Source organism: Ursus maritimus, unplaced genomic scaffold (assembly GCF_017311325.1).
Source record: "Ursus maritimus isolate PB19 unplaced genomic scaffold, ASM1731132v1 scaffold_30, whole genome shotgun sequence".
Classification (NCBI taxonomy): domain Eukaryota; kingdom Metazoa; phylum Chordata; class Mammalia; order Carnivora; family Ursidae; genus Ursus; species Ursus maritimus.
The window spans coordinates 10,358,586-10,380,607 of record NW_024425564.1 but is presented as its reverse complement, the minus strand read 5'-3'; the positions used below and the strand labels follow the sequence as shown (position 1 = coordinate 10,380,607).

At 43.6% G+C, this 22,022-nt stretch overlaps 1 protein-coding gene across 3 annotated transcripts in view; it reads left to right on the top strand.

Moving 5' to 3' along the window:
• CARMIL1 (capping protein regulator and myosin 1 linker 1) overlaps positions 1-22,022 on the top strand; it is a 303,770-nt gene that overhangs the window by 132,050 nt on the left and 149,698 nt on the right. For all 3 annotated transcript variants that reach the window (XM_040644903.1, XM_040644902.1, XM_040644900.1), the window contains exons 6-10: positions 1,321-1,418; positions 1,753-1,823; positions 2,075-2,148; positions 15,972-16,047; positions 20,841-20,929. In XM_040644903.1, the coding sequence (XP_040500837.1) occupies positions 1,321-1,418; positions 1,753-1,823; positions 2,075-2,148; positions 15,972-16,047; positions 20,841-20,929 (408 nt within the window). The remainder of the gene's footprint in view (positions 1-1,320; positions 1,419-1,752; positions 1,824-2,074; positions 2,149-15,971; positions 16,048-20,840; positions 20,930-22,022) is intronic.

The window sequence follows — 22,022 nt, the reverse complement described above, 5'->3', positions numbered from 1 at the left end:
TGACCCTCATTGCCCTGAGAATAAAATCTGAACTCCGTAATTGGACCTCGAAGGCTCTCTGTGACCTGGTTTCGGTGTAGTTCCCTGGACTCCTTGGTCACCCCCTCCTTGTCACATGGCATTTGCTGGCTGCTTTGAGCTATGTGCAGTTTCTGGTGGGGAATACAAGCCTCCTCATCTCCTTGAGCTTGCTGGCCCTTTATCTGGAACACTTTCCCCGGCTCCCGGTCCCACCCACCTCCAGATGAAGTCTTGATTCCTCTCCAGGTTTTAGCATAGAAGGACTAGGTACAGAAGAGCATTTCCAAACTCCCCACCCCTCCACTGCTCGCTCTCTCCACCGGAGAATGAGTGCCCTTTCTGCCGCCCCCACCCCACCCCATGCTTCTCCTGTGTTAAGGCTTCTTCTTTTGTATTGCCTATTTATTTGTCTGGTCCTCATGAGAGACTGCTCATTGGGGATGCAGGGACGATGTCTGTTTTGCTCACGGTTGTATACTGAGTACCTGTAGCTGGTCTTGCCACACTGTAGACATTTAATAAAAATTTGGGGGTGAATTAAGGGATTCGTGAGTTCCTTGTTACATGATTACTGGGTGGTAACTAGGAGAGCATCGGCTAACATTTATGGAGACTTTACCGGGCACCAGGGATTGTTTTAATAACTTCACAGGTATTAATTTCTTTCTTTCTTGCAGTTAGGGTAGGTCCTCCCACTTTGCTAGTTCTATGAATATAATAAGACTTTGGGGGTGGTTGGCTGTGCCTTTAACCACCACCCTGTCCTGCTTCTGCGCATGTGGGCAGGACCTCGTTAGCTCGGAGGAGCACGGGGCCTGGGGCTGCTCTCCGGCCCACAGGAGCTGTCGTCGGAGGGGAAGACATGGTAAAAGGAACATTGCTCTTTCTCAGCGGCCATTCGTATGGGGTACTGTGGAAAGACAGAGGAGATTTGTATTTTAATTTTTTGGAAGGTAGTCATTTATATTTAGCACACACCTGATCTAATACTTCATTAAAGAGAATGTTTAAATAGAATGTTTTCTAGCTATCCTAGTACAATCGAGTGTTATGAAACAACTAGATGACATAGAGACTATTTACATCACTGGGTAACACCCTGAGCTTACAAAAGGCAGCTAACTAAAGAAGTTTATTATTAAGTTTCTGTAGATCTCCAAAAAATGGAATTATATTTACCAAAATTGCAGTGGCACCCATTTTTGGTTTTTAAACAGGGCGTGTCACCAAGTAGGTTTCTGTGTGCAGGGCGAAACAAACCTTGATTTTTGAAATTTATTGTTACTGTTGCTCTTACAGGCGAATCATGAAAAAAGTCTCCATGGAACCATCTGAGCGTCTGGCCGGTCTCCAGGCTCTGTGGGACAGCCAGACCGTGGCCGAGCAGGGCCCCTGTGGTGAGCATGCATTTTAAAACCAAATTATAAATGGCTGCGTGGATGTCCCCCTGCCAGGAAGTTACGTCTATTCCTAGTGTTCTGCGAAGGTGCAGTTAGTTTTAAGGTGTAATTAGCACCGCACAGACTTCAGATTGGTGGACAAAGTCCTATATTTAAGCTGTGTTGCGTGCTGCTGAGTACTTACTATAGAACGGGGGGAGCGTCTTCGCTGTTTTCCTAAACAGAAAGAACAATCATCACTGTCAACATCGGCCATATTTAAACTTCTGAATTTTAACGTAAGATAAATCATTTAGCCGAAAACCCATCACATTTCTGTTGTGGGTTTCAGGTGGATTTTCTCAGATGTATGCTTGTGTTTGCGACTGGCTCGGATTTTCCTACAGAGAAGAAGTACAATGGGTAAGTGTGTCTGCGTGCAGACGTGCATGTGCGTACACACACACACACACACACACGCTTGGAGAATATGCCGGTATCTGACAGGCTTGTTTCTTTTTTTGTCCCCCCCACCCCCATTCATTTTTTGCTTCAAGTCTTCCTTCCTCAGGTCCCATGAAAATCTGTCTGTATCATCGTCTAATTCTCTTTGCAACCCTCTTCCCTGACCATCTTCGTGGACTATTTACATGATTGAATTTTATTTCAAATAGGATGTGGATACAATTTATCTGACACAAGACACCAGGGAATTGAATTTACAAGACTTCAGTCATCTTGACCACAGGTAAGCTGCTTCTTTCCTCCTTTTACAACGAATTGTGCCTCTGGAACCATATTTCTCTGCCGGCACTTACGGACATACGTGACCTCCGGAAAATCCTGTTACAGGGGAAATCAGGAGACGCTAAGCATCTCTGATTCTTGCCTCTCAAGAAATAGTTTCAGATGCATCCATTTGGGAATGAAGTGCATGTGTGTACCTCAAATCCAGAGTTTGCAGTCAAACTGTGGAAGGAATATAATTCTGAAGTTTTTGTACCACCCCACGAAAGTCTGTGTAATCATCTGCCCTGTGTATTATTTTGCCTAATTGCCATTAGAACTTTTTTCTAGGAAGAAATTTTATGCTGCGATCCTAAGAAATGAGTTTTAGTTTATAATTTCTTTAGGAGTTGGGGATTGCTTGGGTATATATGTGCACATGTTGGTGGAAAATTGCTCACCAGTGTCTGCCTTGTGATAATGATAGTATAACTGTAAATCCTGTTACATGTTATTTGAGAGACTCGTAGGTTTTAAGATCTTGACTTCTGTATATTTAGGGCTGTGGCTCGTGTGATCAGGCCCCAGAGAAGAAGCTTCATTCTGAGCTCTTTTGCTCCCTGACAGAGCTGAGCAGTGTCCCAGTGTCGTTGCTGGTGGTTTATCCCGGGTTTCCCCATCTCCTCCACCCTGGATGTCCTGTTACTTATTTTAAGTGGCAGGTATTAGTCCTACCCCAGTGAAGCTCAGCCTGGGAAATCTTCCATCCTGTTTCGAATCCTGGGATTCCAGCTGTCCCTTTTACGCCATGCGGACAGTTGGGATTGCAGACAACACTGTTGCTCCTTCTAACCACCAGCATCTTGCCCCGAAAAATCCCATTTCAAGTTATTTCTCCACCTGTCTGGCAGGGAAATCCAGCACTGTACAGGGTGAACCCCCCAGGGGTTCAAGCCAGCCGAATTGAGCAGACAACATGCGTGCTAGCTGGACGTAGGTCATCTCTGCACAGCCGGTCGTACGGAGGACAGTGAGGCAGGGTCCACTGGGTCTGTGGTTGTGGCCAAAGTCAAGTGCCTACAGCCCCTGGTTCTCCAGCTTGGACCTGCTTCCCTTTTGTGGAGCGGGCAGTTTCTTTCCCGCTTGGAGCCGGTCTCCCTCTTCCTACATATGAGGGAACTTCGTACACCCATTCAGGCTTGCCTGTGTTTCCTGTGTAGCTCGTGAAAAAGTGAACTGAGAAACGAAAAGGGAAAATATTTGCTCTGCAAGGTTTTTACAATAAAAATAGAAAATGGCACGTAGAATAAGAGGAGTGGGTAGGCTTGCTGTATCCGAGCTCAGTGTTTTTGGCCCCGGGCTCCCTTTACCGTTCTTGAAAACGGTTGAGCTTTGGTCTCTGTGGGTATATCTTTTGATACTTATCATCTTAGAAAATAAAACTAAAATTAAAAACATTTATTAATTCTTGAAAAATGTTCATAAGCCTATTACATTAATGTCGGTACCATTTTTATGAAAATAACTATTTTCCAAGATAAAAAACACGTCAGCCAGAGGGCGCATTCAGTTACCTGTCTGCTGATCTCTAACTTCGGACCTCAAAGAAGGCCGCTGCGCTCTGTTGTCATTCGTGGCGCTGGTTGAAATACACTAGGAAAATGCAGACTTAAGCAGACACGTAGTTAGAAAAGGGGGTATTTTTAATTGCCTTTTCACTTAGCCGTGGATATTCTTCTTTGATCGCTCACCACAACTCAGGAAGAGATGGGTTCCTATAGGTCAGTTGCAGGGTGGAATCTGAAACCGTATCGGTGAACATTTTTGATTTTGTTATGTTGAAATGCAGTTGGTCCATCTTGTACTTTGATGGGTCTTACCCTTAGATGATTTCGTAGCATCGTGCCTCGATCATTTAGAAAATACTGGTTCGTGGAGTTATGCATGGCATCCAGATATGCTCTTGTTGTACAATAGGGAGGAAAGAAGACATCTGTTAGCACCGCCGATCTTATCCAAAAAGTCTTGAAGTGTGGCAAAGCTGTCAGACTCATCGTGGCACATAAAAGTTTCCCCAAATTCAAATTTTTTCTTTAAAGATATAATTTTACTCTTGGAAAAAAGTGCTGTCAGGTGATTTCCTTGAAGTGACTGGCTAACTTTTTACGCCTTAGAGAAAATATCTGCTAAATCCTGAGTCTTGATAACTGTGTTTTGTCACTTTTTTCTTGGTGTTCCATGAAAAAGGGGAGCTAGTTCTGCTTCTGACTCTGTCACACGAGATAGTTATCCCTGTTGGTACATAGGGGAAGCATTTTTTGTGTACGTCTGTTCTGTCAGACAAGCATGTACTCAGGGCTGAGATTTGATAAACTGAGTACTTTTTACTCCTTCATCAAGGGCTTTTTTAAATGAAATTGGCATTGGTTTAACGAAGCTGGGTGTGTGGTGGTGGAGGATGCAGTGACCAGCATCCCAGCTTGGCCCTGCTGAGTTGGTTCCTGCTGAGGCGTGAGCCGTCTTCCCACCGTCGCTTCTATACCCGCCATGCAGACGTCTCCATGGCGTAAACGACAGTTTGTTTTCGTGTTACTATGAAAATACTTTTGAGCTTGTGAAGCCCCTAAGAGCGTCTTAGGGTTTCCCTGGAGTCCATGGACCATAGTTGGCATGAAGACACTGTGTAGGGCAGCTTGAGGTGTTTCTCCAGCTTTCTGTGTTACCCCCTTAATGATTCTTACACCATTCATAGGTTACGCATAGTGGCAGTGCTGAATTTTCTAGCTTACCCACTGTCCTTAATTTGGTGATTAATCTGTCACCAGAAGGAAACTGTATCTAGGGAAGCTCCTGATAAATACAGTTACCCGAAATATCCCATAATTGAGAAACCTTGTCAAAACTTAGAATTTTCCTGCAGATCTTTCCTAGTTCCTTAGCTGGAGAAATGTCAGTTTGTCAGTGAATGCTGTGTTCGTAAGCATCCACTTTTCTTACCTGGTTAAGGGCTAGAAGGATGTTTTTCATTACTGAGACTTTACACGAGAAGGTGGAACACTTTTTCTGTGAAGGGCCAGTTGTAAATGTTTGAGGCTTTATGGGGCAGACAGTCGCTGTTGCAGTTATGCACGGCCACTGCAGTAGATCGAAAGCAGCTCCAGACGGTATGTGACTGAATAAGTGGGACTGTGTTCCAATAAAACTTTATTTACAAAAATACACACCGTGGGCTGTGGTTCACTGACGCCTGCTCTAAATCCATGGCCTTGCATGTGGGAAGTATATACCCAAAGAAAAATGCAAGATGAGCTACAAAAAAATAGAAAAATGGTGAGCTTCTCTTTATGTTCATTGTTGACTCATTTTAAAATTTCTATCTTTGTTTTATAATATATAATACTATTACTATTGTAGTATTTAGTGTATTAATAATTATGAAGAAATTAGGGAGTTCTCAACATATTTTTCTTTTCTTTCTTTTTTTTTCTTTTGCAGTGGGCTTAGTAACGGTGGGGATCACTGCTCGAGATATCCTCTTTCCTAGTAGTGCCTAAATACTTTGACTTTTTCGGAACTCTTTCTCCCTAATCTTCAAAGTTTACCCCCTCTTTCTTGAGGATGTAATTTGTCTCCATGACTCTTACTATTAAAATTAGCACTGGCTTCTCTATAAAGAGGCTTTAGATGGCCTGTATTAATATTTTTTTGCCAATCAAGTTACACAAAGTGTATTGGATGGACATTTCTGTCTGTTAGAAGCATGAGCATGCTTACGCATGAAGGAACGGTCTGTATTTCAATGGCAGTAGTTTGGAAGGATTCATAGTGGTGTAACCTGAGTGATATGGGTCATTCTCTGAATTTGAGAGGTTTTACAGGAACGTCGGTGACGTTCTCATTTGGTTGTGAATTGCGGAGAAGAGAATACAGGAATTAGACAAATTGGAGGTGCAAGAGGAGAGATTAGACAGACCACATGTGGACCTGGAGTCTTTTGGCAAATAGGGGCCATAATTCTCATATGCACTGGTGGATTTTCCACAATGGCCGCAGTATCTCTATGTGAACGTCATTTCTGATTGGCCATCATTCAAAGCTTTATCTTTTCATTCCGGTCTTTCTTGTATCTAGTCATCATAGTTAGAAACATCCCTTCTTAAGAGTCCCTAAAACTGTTAGTGATCCTGGAATGGAAGTTCCATGAAGGCTGGGCTGTATCATCTTGTTCCTGCGGTCTGCCGTGATGCTCTTGGGTCAAACCAGTGGCTCAGAATAAAGGATTTTCAGGGGATGCTGAGCTACTGCAGGGGAGCAGATCATTATTCTGGGAGGTTGATGGGATTTTTTTTTTTTAGATTTTATTTTATTTTATTTTATTTTATTTATTTATTTAATTTTATTTTTTAAAAGATTTTATTTGGGACACCTGGGTGGCTCAGTTGGTTAAGTGTCTACATTAGGCTCAGGTCATGATCCCAGGGTCCTGGGATTGAGTCCTGCCTCAGGCTCCCTGCTCTGCGGGAGAGTCTGCTTCTCCCTTTCTCTCTGCTGCTCCCCCCCGCTTGTGCTCTTTTGCAAATAAATAAATAAAATCTTAGAAAAAAAGATTTTATTTATTTATTTGAGAGAGAGTGTGCAGTGGGAGTGAGCCTGAGTGATGGGGTGGGGCAGAGGGAGAGGGAGAAGCAGACTCCCCGCTGAGTAGGGAGCCTGACATGGGGCTCAGTCCTGTTCCTATGTCTTCACCCATCTCACTAAAGTCTTTAGGGGCCCACCTAGGAGCTTCAGGGGAACTTTATAAGCAACTCGAATGCTGTGATGGATGACTAACTCAAAGGCTGTGTCACAAGCGCATGTAGGACCGGACACCCTGTTGCTGAGTAAGCGGTCAGGGAGAGAGTGACAGTGTGCACGCGGGATCGTCCAGTTACTCCCTGGAGAACAATAGCAATTAGGAAGTACTTGGGGAACGCCCGCTCCCTTGTTATTTATAGCTCCCCAATTTTATTTAAGTATATTCTCAAACTTTATTCTGGTTTAGATATCGCCGGTGGGTCAGAAAGAGGCAGAGCTTCAAGAAGGCCGTGTTGTACCTCTCTCCGGGGAGCCCTCCGAGGCCTGTGAGCTGACGTGTCCAAAGTGTAATTAGGTTGTAATCGGAGTGGTGGGGAATGATGTGGGTGTAGAGGTGGTGGGGCCGAGGCGAGGAGACTGTCTAGCTTGAAAAACATCGATTTTCTTGTGTCCAGGAGATTTTTAAGAGGAGCTAATCTCATCAGTCCTCTAGAGACTCAGCGACATGCATCACTGAGTTTACACGTGGCCTGAGAGCCCAGCCTGCAGCTCGTTCCCTTCAGACTCATGTTTTCGTGTTTTCATACTTCTTGCTCATCGAGGTGACGTTTTGAGCCTGACACTTTGAGGAGAAGAGTTCTGATTGTGGGTTGTTTGTCAAGGTTGTCCCGAGGGCATTGGTGTAATTCTTTCCTCATTAGGCTCTGTCCCCTTATTTCCACTCTCATTTTGAAAGGAAGAAATGCTGTTTGGAGTGTGGAGTCAGATGTAATAGCACGGGCGTCTGTTTTTCATCCCCAAATGTCTGTGAACAGTTGTGTCAACAGTGGTTTCCAGCGGGGGTCGAATGGACTCTGACGTACAAGTTGATGTTATTTTGGGGAATTTGACAAAAAAAAGTAGAAGTTGTTTTTTCCTTTTTTAAGATTTTATTCATTTATTTGAGAGAGAGAGAGAGAGAGAGAGAGAGAGAGTGAGCACAAGCAGGGGAAGGGGCAGAAGGAAACTCCCCCCTGAGCAAGGACCCCGATGTGGGGCTCGATCCCAGGACCTGAGATCATGACCTGAGCCGAAGGCAGACACTTAACTGACTGGGCCACCAGGCACCCCTAGTAGAACTTGTTTACTTTATAACCATTTTATTTATGTGTGTGTGCGTATGTTTTATACTGGACGTAACATATTGGGATAGTGGCTCATGTATATAATTTACAGATAAACACAGAGTTGAGGGAGGTCTGTGCTCAAAATATTTTTCAGCTAAGAATGAATGATCAAAAAATTTAGAGATGATCTGTTGAGGATTCTGGTCATGTCCTCATCTGTGGAGTATTCAGATTGTCACGTACCTTACGGACTTGGTGAGTGGTCTAGCTAATCACTTAATAATAGCCGGGACATACCTCTATATAAATTAGAATAGCAGGGAAGACTAGCTAATCCATGACATTTGAAACTTTTCAAAGCCTTCCAACTTCCATTTTCAAACTAACTATGAAGGACAAAAGTCTAAGTTTTCCCCAGAAAGGCTCTCAAATGAATATGTCTGGAAGATACTGCTGTGGTTCGAAATCTTACCACCTTTTCCACGAGAGGAATGCCATCGTGCACACACCGGAAGCGCGCAGAGTGGCAAGACCGCATTCGTTCATGAAACACCTCCTTTGAGCCTCTGGATGTTTGTAAGATTTATTAGGGGGAAATCTTTACTCGGTGGTGTGCGGATAGGCTGCAAATAATTACCATGCCGTTCCCTGGGTGGTTGTACTTTACCCACATTGTGGATTATGGGGCTTGCCAGACGGCCTTCAAATCTGGCAACTATTTTTTTTCTTTACCACCCTTTTGGAGTATTTCACATGTCTCTTTAAAAATCCCAGTGTTTTTGCAGTTTCAGAGAGGAGAAGGCAGGCAGGGACAAGGGAGTAAGGAGGGAAATTTGGCCCCAAAATAATAACTGGGAAAATTAAATTCTTAGGAAGTCCTACAGATCAAAAGGACGAGGCTTGGCAACTGCTAACCGAACAGATGATCTAGAATCTAGAGAAGCAAAGAATTTGCCAAGTGACCCAGACCCTCAGTCACTTGCCGACCTCTTCGTTTTTGCAAGCTAACTTTTTAAAATAGCCCCCAGGTATTAGCAGCTTATGTCTAATGTCGCAGACAACAAGAGCACTGTCAGTATTTGAGAAGTCACTCCAGGATACATCTTAGTGTTAACTTTCCAAATACGAACGAAGTGAGTGGTTGAATGTGATGGAGAAGCTTTGGAGTCTTTGATCTAAAATCCTACGGCTGCACTGCCCTGGATTCCCTGGAGAGGAGGTCGAAGATTCTTGGGGCACGGAAGGCAGGCGAGTCAGTGAGCTGGTAGCACGGTGGTTGGGACAGCGGGTCGGTGAGTCCCACTGTCTGGGTTTGAGACCTGGCTCTGCCCAGGTGAGCATTGTGTGATCAGGCAGCTCTCAAACTTCCCTGTGTCCGGGGCGGGGGGAGGGGGTTTCCATCTGTAAAACAATGTGAATCGTAGCGCCTCCCTCTTGGAGTTATTGTGGAGACTCTATGGATGAATGTGTCTAAAACATGTTGTGCCGGTACATAAAAATGTTTAAGTAAATGCTTGGTACTGTTTTTTTTTTCTTTTTTAAAGATTTTATTTATTTATTTGAGAGAGAGAGACCAAGCAAGTGGGCAGGAGGAAGGGCAAAGGGAGAGGGAGAGAGAATCTCAAGCAGGCTCTCCACAGAGCATGGAGCCCAGCACAGGGCTCGATCCCAGGACCCTGGAGATCATGGCTTGCACTGAAATCAGGAGTCAGATGCTTAACTGACTGAGCCACCCAGATCCCCCTGCTTGAGACTTTTATATCCTAACAGATGTGCCTCCTTTTAAAATGAACAACTATATCAAGTGGACAGTTTTCTTAATTAAAAGAAAAAGAGTTCGAGATACAAAATCCCTGCATGACAGAAAATTTTGCATTTCCAGAGGCTAGTTCGTGATCTTTTCTGTGACGCTGCTCTTATCTTGTCAGTCTTGACATTTTCTTCTGGAAAGGTACAAGTGAAAAACTTAGTTCTTTTGAGTTTTAAGGGAAGGTTTGGATCACTCAGTTGCCAACCGAGATGAGAAATAGGGATCTCAGCTTGTATTACAAATCCCAACCCATGGCTGGATTAACACCACAACCACAAGGAACAAGTCGATTAGGAAGGTTAGGGAATATTAATGGTGTCATCTCTTTCCACACAGTGTAAGAAAAGATTCTAGGGCATCTGGGTGGCTCTGTGGTTCAGCATCTGCCTTCAGCTCAGGGTGTGATCCCGGGGTCCTGGGATCGAGCCCCACATTGGGCTCCCTCCTCTGCTGGGAGCCTGCTTCTTCCTCTCCCACTCCCCCTGCTTGTGTTCCCTCTCTCGCTGGCTGTCTCTCTCTCTGTCAAATAAATAAATAAAATCTTAAAAGAAAAGAAAAGAAAAAAGATTCTGCCCCGTGGCTCTAAAGGGTATTGACACTGGATCTCCTCAGGGTTTGGAGTCTTAAAAAGTTTTTGCTCCCATTTTAAGGAAATAGAAATATCCTGTGGAAATGGGAAGAGAATTTTAAGGAAATTTCTCCTTTTTTGCTCCCATTTTAAGAAAATGGTAGAAGTGTTCTATGCAAACGGCAAGAGAATGCTGTGTTGCCATGTTGCCAGGGCTCAGGAGAGGGTTCTCTCAACTGCAGTTCTTCAAGGGTGACTTTACTCTTCAGATCAAAAGTCAGGTGGTAATTAAGACTCTCTTAGGAGATCAAAGCAACACACAGTGGGAGACACAGTCAATGCCATGGACTGATGGTAAAAAGCCGTTACTCTGCAAAAATCAGTCAAGATGACAAGCATTGGTGTTTGGAGACCTTTCTGCATGATGTAATGTAATGCCAGCAGTGCTTAGTGAAAACACGAGAAAGCGTTGGTTCTGATCAGCACAGACCCCAGCAGGGAAATGCAGGGAGCTCTTTGCAGCGAGGTGATATTGGCATAGCAGTTGGGGGGCCCGCGTGAATGCCGAATTGGGTATTTATCCTAGCTTTGCTTGTTTGCTCACTTATTACTGTGTTCTAAGAAAGCCATCTGGGAAAATGAATTCTCAGGAATCAAATTATTGGTGTACGGTCTTGTGTTTTTTCTGTTGGGGTGAGATGCACTGGTTTTCATCATAACTGGCTATGGTTTGTTACATTTAGAGAGAGTCTCCTGGAACGTTGGCCTCTGTGTCGTGGCTGTCCTGATGGCTTGGACGGTCTGAGAGTAACAGATTCCAGGAATCCTGAATGTCCCTCGGTTCAGACCTTGGCTTTTCTCTAAGTGTTTGCTGAAGTGCTTTCTGGATGCTTGCTTCTCAGACTCAAAGCTCCCCATTCTCCGCACAGTCCAGCCAGGGTGAGAGAGGTTTCGGACCCGAGAACCGAGGTTTGACCTGCTGTTATGTGCAACTGTAGTTTATTTACTTTGGTTTCTGTTTTGTATTCTAATGTGTGAACATTCCACAATTTATCCATTCTGCAGCTGATTGGATATTTGGGTTCGCTTCACCACTATTTTGAGCAATGCTGCGAAGGCCATTCTTAGAGTTGTTTGTGGAGAGAAAAGCATGCCGTTGTGTACCGGAATACAGACAGTGGTAAAGTCAACCACTCAACCGACCACTTAGGTCCAGAGATGGGTGTTGCCTCTCCTAAGAAGACCTGTGTGAATCCGTTTTCCTTTGCGGTTCCCCCTGCGCCCCTCCCCCACCTGGTTGTAATAATTATTCTAACAGACCTTGTGTTTCTTTATGGTTCCATCATAAAAGTATGCATATTTCAATCGGGGTTGTAGTAACTCTTTAATGAGTTTAGGAGGAGTGATTTATTTTGCCTTGGCTCCTGTTCCAGCCTCTGGCCAGAAGCCTACTTCTGCCTCAGGCTTCTCCCGTTATCTTGGCTACCCCTCGCCTGCGTGATGGCCGTGATGGCCGCTGCTGCCTTCCTCTGATACGTCCTACCCTACATTGCTGCAATTGTTAACCTTCCGAAACACTTCTGTGCTTCAGAGTTTTTTATGGTCACCCTGTCTGCCGTCATGTTCCAAGTAGTGCAGAGTTCAAGCCCGGTTTCTGGGCGCCAGGTGTCCAGCTTATCCACTGCTGTGTGCAGACCAGTGCAGACCGAACGGCCTACAGCGTGAGCAGTCGCTTGAAGCTACCTGTCCAGCTTCTGGGCTCCATGCGGCTCTGCTAGCCGGTTTCTGCTTGGCCTCCTTCAAGCCCTTACAGTCAGACGGGGGCAGGCTCCGCAGCCGTCTCGAAGACTTCTACATTCACACGTCTGGTGGCTGATGAGCTGTCTGCGGGGACGCCTCCACGTGGCCTTCCCACGTGGCCTGGACTTTCTCAGAGCAAGGCAGCAGGCTTCCACGGGTGAGCATGTCGAGAGAGGGAGCTGAGCAGAAGCCACGTTCCTGCCTTTTCAGTCCTCGCCCTGGAAGTCCCGTAGCGTCAGAGGACACGTCCATGTCGTCTCCAGGGTCTGACCACTAGGGATACAGCCCTACAAGTGATCATATATAAGTTTTTGTGTAAGGACAAGGTTTTATTTCTCTTGGTGGAGTGCATAGGGTTGAGATCGCCAGATCTTATGTAAGTGTATGTTAGTCGTGGGCACTGTCGGACTGTTGGCCACCTCGACTGTGCTATTTGTGTCCCCATCAGCAATGTGTGAGGGTTTCAGTTGCTGGGCATCCTTGCCAGCCCTTGTCAGGTTTTGGTTTTTTTGTTTGTTTCATTTTAATTTTAGCAACTCAATAAGTTTGTAGTGGCATCTCATTTTGGCTTTAAATTGCATTTCTTTAATGGCATATAATTTCAAACATCCTGTTTTTAAAGATTTATTTTTAAATAAAAGACAATTATCATATGGTTTCACTCATTTATGGACCATAAGAAATAGCAGGGAGATAGGTAGGAGAAGGAAGGGATGAATGAAGCGGGGGGTAAACAGAAGGGCGAATGAACCATGAGAGACTATGGACTCTGGGAAACAAACTGAGGACTTCAGAGGGGAGGGAGTGGGGAATGGGATAGGCCGGCGATGGGTTTTAAGGAGGGCACGTATTGCATGGAGCAGTGGGTGTTATACGCAAATAATGAATCATGGAACATTACATCAAAAACTAAGGATGTACTGTATGGTGACTAACACAACATAATAAAAAAATTAAAAAAAATAAAAACAATATACAAAGGTAAAATAAATAAATATATATATTTATTTGATAGAGGAGAGAGAGAGAGAGAGCATACAGAGGCAGAGGGAGAAGCAGACCCCCCCCCCCAGCAGGGAGCCCAATCCCAGGACCCTGGGATCATGACCTGAGCCGAAGGCAGACGCTTAACCGACTGAGTCCCCAGGTGCCCCTCAAACATCTTTATATATATTTCTTTGTCATTGATACATTTTCTTTGATAAAGTATCTTGTTTATATCTTTTGCTTATTTTTAAAAGTTGCGTTGTTTCTTATTACTGACCTCCAAGAGTTCTTTATGCATTCTGATATCAAGTCCTCTGTGAGGAATGTGATTTACCAGCATTTACTCCCAGCATGGGGCTTGTCTTTCCCTTCTCTTAACAGAGAGCAAAGACATTTGATTTTGGTAAAGTCTGATTTATGCATTTTTTTCCTTTTAGAATCATGCTTTTGGTGTCAGATCTAAAAACTCTTTGACTCTGTTGGCCATTCCTTGCTCTGGTGACCATTTCTTCTCCTAGATTCTCTAGCTGTGGAGTTGGCGCTGCCTTTTCAGGGTTTTTGCAGTTCGTGTGTAGAGATGATGCTGCCCCTCCCCCCGTCTCAGTGTAAAGCCTGGTTCTGTTAATGATGTGTTCTTCACTTCCTGCACGCGACTTCATTATGACAAAAGCAGGTGTACTTCAAATCCAGAGATTCTGAAGCATAGTCACTACCTGACATTAAATCGACAGAAAGAGACGCTGAGAATGCTTTGCCCTAGTTCCTGAATGTAGAGGTACAGGGGACACTCTTGAACTAAGTGTGTAAGAAGTTGGCATTTGCCCCCAGAGAAGCTACAAGCTGTCACCAGATCCCAGGGAGAGTGACCTGCATTCACTCTTGCCTTTGGTCAGGCGAGGGAGTGGTGAAGGGAGTGAAGACCGTAAAACCACCATGGAAAGAGTTGCTGTTTGTGGTTCTAAATCTGAAATCTAAAACTTAAAGTTAATAAAGAGGCAGTTCGGTAGGACAGGCGGCCTATGAAACCACGTGACTGAGACTAGTAATTTCTTTGCATTGTTTTCTCCCTTACCTGTGAGGCTCCTTTCTCCCATTTCTTTATTTAAAATTGTCATTATTTATTTATTTGAGAGAGAGAGGGAGGGAAGGGAAGACAGAGAGCACAAGCAGGGGGAGCAGCAGAGGGAGAGGGAGAAGCAGACTCCCTGCTGAGCAGGGAGCCCGATGCAGGGCTGGATCCTAGGATCCTGGGATAATGACCTGAGCTGAAGGCAGATGCTTAACTGACTTAGCCACTAGGCACCCATTCTTTCTCCTTTTTAAAGCATGTCTGATGAAATGGTACATGTGATTGAACAAGATAGCATGCCTGCCATGGGGCCTGGTACCCAGAAGCTATGAAATAATGTGGATTTCACCCCTCTTTCCACCTTCTGCCTTTCTTTTCTATTTCAGTAACAATTTGAGTATTTGCTGTGTGTCATTGCCATGCGGGAGAGACTGATCATGGCCTCACTGAAGCCAGAAAACCGAAATAGAATGGGTTTTCAAAGAACTTATGACCCGGATGGTGGGAGACAGATGTTGAATACAAACTATAATCCAAGGCAGAGTAAAATTAATGCTAAACAGAGATGCAGACAGGGCGCTGGCTGAGATGACCCAGGAGACTCACAGAGGAGGGGCTGTGTGGTGTACGCATGGCAGGGTGCTTGGATTCTCATAGAACGCGACAGTAAAAGATGCTTCTGACTGTGACATTGTTTGGTATGTTTGATGAGTAGTAAATTGTCTGCTTTTGTCTTGAACATGAGTTAGGGGCATGTTGTAGCAGGTCAGGCTGGAAAAGTAGAGTGTGGACAGGTCTCGGATGCAAGTAGCTGCCCTCGATGGCTGAAGGGTATGTGTGAGGCATAAGACAGAAGTACACCTGGGCTAGCTCATATATGTGGTTGGTACGAGGGACTGCAGGAAGGTACCAGAGGGTTGTAGGATGCTTGCTAAGTATTGGAAATCCATTCAGGGTCACTTATTATCTGCAAGACTAGACAGTGTCCTTGCTTGCAGCATAAACTCCTCAACTAGAGAATACATTTGACTCTTAACAATGGTGGGAGGGTGGGGGCAGGGCTAGTGACCTCCCCTCACAGTTGAAAATCCAAGTATAGCCTTTGACTCCCCCAAAACGTAAGTACTCATAGCCTCGTGTTGACCGGAAGCCTTACCGATAGCATAAGCACGTGACACACACTTTGTATGTTATATGTATTATATTCTGTATTCTCATAATAAAGTAAGCTAGAGGAAAGAAAATGTTATTAAGGAAATCATAAGGAAGGGAAAATACATTTAAATTACTGTACTTTTTTATTAAAAAGAAATCCGTGTAGTTCAAACCCGTACTGTTCAAGGGTAACCTGTACATGACATTCTTGATGGTTAAAAAAAATCAGACTCATTAATGTAGAAGGAGAAGTACAGTTTCTCCTAGAGCAAGGAGGTGCTCTGAGCAAGCGCTGCCACCAGGCTCTTTTCCTTTGGATTTAGACATCAGGGGCCCTAGAGGTAGTTTAAATTCAGCTTTTAGGAATTCTGCTTACATCATCCTGAAGATCTGTCCCAGAGAACTGTTGTCTCGTGGTTGAAGTAGTTTTAGCAGGATGTTGTGTTTGTGAATAATAGGAGCTAACAAGTGAGCTTGGATGTCACAGATTAAAATAAAGTGCCAACGTGGCTTGGGTAAGAGGGCTTTCAATGGACGCTGTCATTTCTGCTTCTAGGGACCTAATACCCATCATCGCTGCTCTGGAGTACAACCAGTGGTTCACAAAGCTATCTTCTAAGGATCTGAAACTGGTAAGTAAGTGAAGATGTTGCAAATTTTGATTACTTCTGCTGGGTTTCAAAAGCCCAATAATTATCAAAAAACATTTGTTTTGCTACTAATCTGGCGAGCTGCATACATGCTTTTTTCTTGAGGAGGTATTTTCCTGTAAGTGATCTGCATGCCGTTTTACCAAGTGTGTCACGTGAGATGCTCCCGAGAAGGACTTCCTCATGTTTTCAGCTGCTTTAGACGATCTTAGATAATGAACAGAGAGACACACTTAGCGGAGCCTTCAGTACAGACTCATTCTGTTGGCAAAAACTATTAAAGTTACGTTTGCACAGCTGCAAATAGCAGATTGGATGTTTCTGTCCTGCATTCCATCTCCACAAATCTTCCCTTCCTAAGAATTTGGGGAAACATTACCAGGTAGAGTTGGTCTGCTGGAGTGATGATAGCTAACTTTAATTTTCTAGAGGAGTTTTGGGCGGATTTATATGTAAGCAAAATGATATCAAAAGTGAGCTGCTAGTTTTCATACGGTATGGGGGAGCCAAATTTTTGGTCTGTTTTACTAGTGGAAGTGAGACGCTGTGTTGGGGAGCTTTTGCAAGTTCAAAGCAGCCATATGGGCAGATGCTTATACATAAGTTAGCTTTCTGCTACTTCATTTTAGGATAGGAAATAACCTAGAGGTTGTTTTATTGGCGACTCTGTATTCAAGCCTCCAACTTTCAGAGGTCCTGGGAACTGGAGGCTTAACGATTTTCTTAGTGAAGAGGTGAGATTTTGATGGAGACTTGGATCTGTAGAAAGTGGAGGGTTGAGATTTGCTGGTGGATAGGCTGCTGGTTCTCTGAATTTGCCTGGGGTGTGAGCGGCTTAAGGTATTATTAGTATGGACATGAGCTGAGCTCACTTGGGGCCAACTAAGAGCCAACGTGGTATAGGAGAGAGTGTGGGCTTGGAAACCTGGGTCTCAGATTCTGGGCCCTATGACAAGGCTGTGGGACCTTAGGTAAGTCACTTGACATCCCAGGGCCTCCCCTTCCTATTGTTGAGTGTTAATTGGAGCTCATGTCTTATTCGTCTCTGCCCAGTGCTTATCAGAGTATATGGCTCCTCATAGCTCTTCCATAAAGATTGGTTTAATGAATATTAGTTTGTTGAATGAATGAATGGACATAGCAATGTAGCTAATTTGCAGGTTACTGAGATGAGTAAATCATGTGTATAGAAATTCCAACCCAGTACCTCACATATTGTAGGCATTTCCGGTTAACTGTTGTTCTTCTAGCCTCACAGACTAGCAAAGAGGCTGAGAAATGAGCAAGCATGGGGATGTGAGTTGCGCAAATGGTATCAGCTACACAGGAAAAGGATCTGCGATCAGTGAGTTTGGAGCTAGGCATGGGGGGGAGGGGCAGGTGAACTCCCAGGGAACAGACTGGACACCGTGATGGGAGGGAGACCCAGCAGCAGAAGCCGCTCAATTGCTGCTTGCTGGGCTGGGGACCGTTTGCAGGACTGAGCCCACAGAGATGACAGGTGGGACAGGGGGAGCCATTGGAGGAGTGAGAAGTAGATTAGCTCAGGGATTGTGCGATCAGGGAGAACAGTGCTTCTCTACCAAGTCAGTTTGCCTGGCTCATTGGAACATTCCTGTAAGTTCGTGACTTTCAAAATGGGGCACAGGACCGCTCTGTGGAAGGGGTGCACATCTCACTTTCAGAAATCGTGCCAACTCACGAATGATTACGGGAATGTGTCCTGGCCATCGGGACTGCCGTTCTATCATTGCTTCTCACGGGCATGATCTCTGCAGTTGCCGGAGATGTTTCAGCAAGAAATTATGCACCTCATCATTTTAGTTCTGGAACACAAAGCTTGTAAGTGCTCAGATGCCTCTTTGGATGTCTTGGGATGAAAGGAAGAGTCGTGACAGGATTTCAGGGCTGCCCTTCCTGCTTTTCTAGTAACTCAGATTTAAGCACAACAACACCTGTGTGTATATTTTTAATATTTGGTATTTTAAAGTGAAGAATGGTCTTTGGGAAATCACTCTTCAGTCTCAAAAAGAATAGCAGTTTTTCATGTTTTTCACCCAACATTGAAAAGAACTGATACTCGCCCCTTTGAGGGGGTGGCAAGATGCCATCTCAGAACCTTTGCTGATATTCAGTTTATTGGAGCAAAGGACAGGATTACACCTTCTTTGGACTTTTTACAAACGTGGCTTCACAGGGCACAAAGGAGTGACTTCCTCTCAAGTTATACGAATTCTCGGGGTTGTTAAGATTGCTCCTGTGCTAGGTGCCGCAGGAAAAATGTGTCCTATGTGCTTTATGCTGATCTTAGGATGCTAGTTAATAGTCATTATCCTCAATTTAAACAGAAAGGTAGAGGGATTTTTTTTTTAAATATGCCAAATTTGTGATTAGGAGTAAGTTTCTGTCTTACATTCTCGACTCATTAAAAGCACAGTAGATGGGGGTCTTGCTCAAGTCTTGATTTGGTAACTTAGCAAGTCAGTGAGCATCATGGGGTCTTTTTACATCTTCTTAAAATGGCATGGTTGGGCCAGTTGCATGTGGTTCCTTTTACTTATAAAATTCTGTATGTGTTTTTATTTTGCACTAGTTTGTTGCTGATCGCGATTTCTCTCATTTTTATAGTATACTTTTGAGTTTTTAACTAAATGCAAGCTCTTGGAGAGCCATTGTATTAATTTGCTAAGAATTTTTTCCCCCTAAATCAGGGAATGTAGTGCAGAACAGGCAGCTGACATTTGGGGAGCACTACTCTAATGGTCATATGTTACTTGCCATCTAGGTTTGGATGTGTGTGTATCTCTTTAAAATTTTCATCACCATAATATTCTTCAGGGTAGAAAACAATTCTTGTACTTGGGCACTTAATAAAAAGTAGCAAAATTAACATGGACATGAATGACTTGTTATACTTCTCCCCTACCAGCATTTTAAAGAAAAGATGGACATACATTTTGTACATTTTCTGTAATAAATTTTTATTACAGTAATTATACCCAGTAGGTAAGTGAAAGCCCTCCTTTGGGAAATTGTTTTTCTGGATGCTCTGTAAGGTGGCCCTGGAAAGATAATGATATGCCATGGATTGTTTTTGGAAATGAGGATAATCCCTGCAAAAACATTGTCTAAGCAGTCACTTTTTATCATGCCAACGCAGAGTACGATCAATTCCCCTGGTTGTATATCGTAAGACAAAGAATTACACCGATAAGGGGGTCACCGTTTTGAAAATCACCATCAGCATAATGTAAATCGCAGGCATCGGGTCAATTGGAATTAATTTTCCTCTCCCCTCATCAATCTGTGGGACACATCAGAAACTCTGGGACTGTGTAAAAGCTACATTGTACACTGAATGGAATTGGATAGCACATGAGAATCACAAGTGCCTTAGATGCCTAGGACTTGTGTGTTTCCAAGTGAGGTTTTCTAAAGGATATTCACTAGCGAATTTTTGTTACATTTCAGACTGTTTCAGTTATGGCTAATACAGTTGGATATATATGATCTGATAAATCAAAGAATTATAATTTCTTTGTGGCATTTCGGAAAAGAAACTGCTTTGATTATGGTACGCCATGGTACACAGAACTTTCTTCTTCCCTCCCTCCCTTCCTCTCTCTTTCCTCCTTCCTGCCTTTCTTTCCCTCCCTCCCACCCTCCCTCCCTCCCTCTCTCTTTCTCTCTTTCTCTCTCTCCCCTTCCTTCCTTCCTTACAGCCCTCCTTCCTTCCATCATAAAGGATTTAAATAGACTCTAAGTTGTGATGAGATTTTAAAATCACTTTTTAATGTAGAAGAAATTTTAAAATCAGGAGCCACCTTAAATTAGTTTTGGAATAAGGTAGAAACATAAACAAATTAAAAAACATTAATATGTAAAATTTAAAAATTTGTAAAATTCCGCCACCAAGACACAACTCTTCATTTTCCTAGCACCCTCAAGTCATGTGTTACATACATCAGCCATTTCAGTGGTTGTGATCTTTAGTAAACATTTCATTTTAATTTTGCATTTTCATATAATTTTATATCCTAAGCACTTAAAATATTTTGACAGATACAACTTTACAACTACCTAATTTAAAAAAACATAATGTTTAGCAACATGAGAGAGCACTTACTGAATTCTTATTGGGTTGTTTCCCCCTTTATTTTAGAGAACATCAGCGGGAATGTCCTGACAGTTAACGTTTATCAAATGCTCAGTCAGTCACCCTTTTAAAATACACACCATCTTTGACCCTTAACTTTCTTATCTATTATAAGAGAATAATAATACTTAACGGTTTTGTAATGAAATACACAAAAGGGCTTAGCTCAGGGCCTTGCACGAGACAAGAGCTCAGTCAAGGGATGGTCCTCACGAACCTAACATCATTACCGTCACTAAGTCTTTTGTTCTCACGCTGGAGATCACTTTCTTTGGGAATTCCTTTTGGTTTTCCCAAGATTGGGGTATGCCTCTGAGTGCCCACAGCACTACAAAGTGGCCTTTTAGTGATTCCATTGTAATGGTCTGCTTTCTTGTCTGAGTTCCCTGTTGGATGGCTTACTCTTGAAGGCGGGACTAACTGTCCCAGGTGTCATTGTGTCCCCAGGACCTTCACTGTGATGGTGCATAGTCGTGGATGCTGGGTCAGGTTTTCTTGAGTGAACGACGCATGAATAAGTGGTTTGTTTAATTAACACTTTGCATCTGTGTGGCTGTGTGACAATAAGGGGAGGTCTCCTGTAGACATGGGCGTGATCAAACAGTGTGTTCCCTTACAGTCCACTGATGTCTGTGAGCAGATCCTGAGAGTGGTGAGTAGGTCCAACCGGCTGGAGGAACTGGTGTTGGAAAACGCTGGGCTTAGAACGTGAGTATTGTCCTGAATATACAAATATGTGGCTTCAAAGCTTTCTGCCGTTTCCTCTAAAAATAGTTTTTTTTTTTTAAAAAAGGGTTGAAAGGTTGAATCACTCACATATAAAGTATAGGGTTTTCTCTTTAAAAAAAAAATAAAGGATCCCTGTGCTCCCCATCATTGCAACAGTCAAGGGTTTTATAACATCCTCTGTGGTCCGGTGACTGGATGTGTTTGAGGGAGCATGGCGTGGTGGCTAGGAGAGAGGGCCCTGAGCCAGATGCCTCATGGCCTTGGGCACATTGCTTCATTCTGTGCCTCAGTCTCTTTATCTTTAAGATGGAGAACACAAGAGCACCTACCTTACAGAGTGATGGCTGGGAGAAGTAAATTACTATATGCAAAGTGCTTAGACAAGGATCTTTCATGTCGTAGGTGCTCTGTGTCAGCTCTTAGGAACACCATTCACGGTAGTCGTGGTAGTAACGTATTTCCCATGGTTTCATTGCTTTGCCTGGATTTCTTTTATCTGTTTCTCTCTCTGTCCAAATCCATACTACTTGTTCAGTGCTCGGTGGTGGCTTGGTAGGCAGTGCCCAAGCCTCCGGTGGAGTTCGAATCTGGTAGAACAAAGACTTCACTGCTCCTAAGTGAGGGGGTAGACAGGTTCATGATTATAGCACTTAGTGTGTTATTTTAAGTGCCACATACCTAAAATAGTGATTTTGAATTTTTCTTAAAACATAGCGGTAACAATCGTAGACTTTAAACTCAATAATTAGGGCAATTTTGCATTTTTGAGTATTGCATGAAATAAGAATTAAGATACAGTGAACAGCCGATTGCCATTTTCATGAAAAGCAGATTCAATTCAGGATTTTTTTTTAAGTTATGGAGGGACTAAGTCATACTATTAATAGCATCCTGTAATGTGTCTTTAAAGGGGCAATTGTATATTTTCTTCTTGCTTTTGAGTGACGTTTTGGCTAAGCAAAATGAACCACATTTTGGCTGCGGCTTTACAGATTCTCTAGTGAGGATACATACTTGTGTAGACTAGATTGGGTGTTATCGGATATATCGTAAGTAGACTAATATTGTAAAG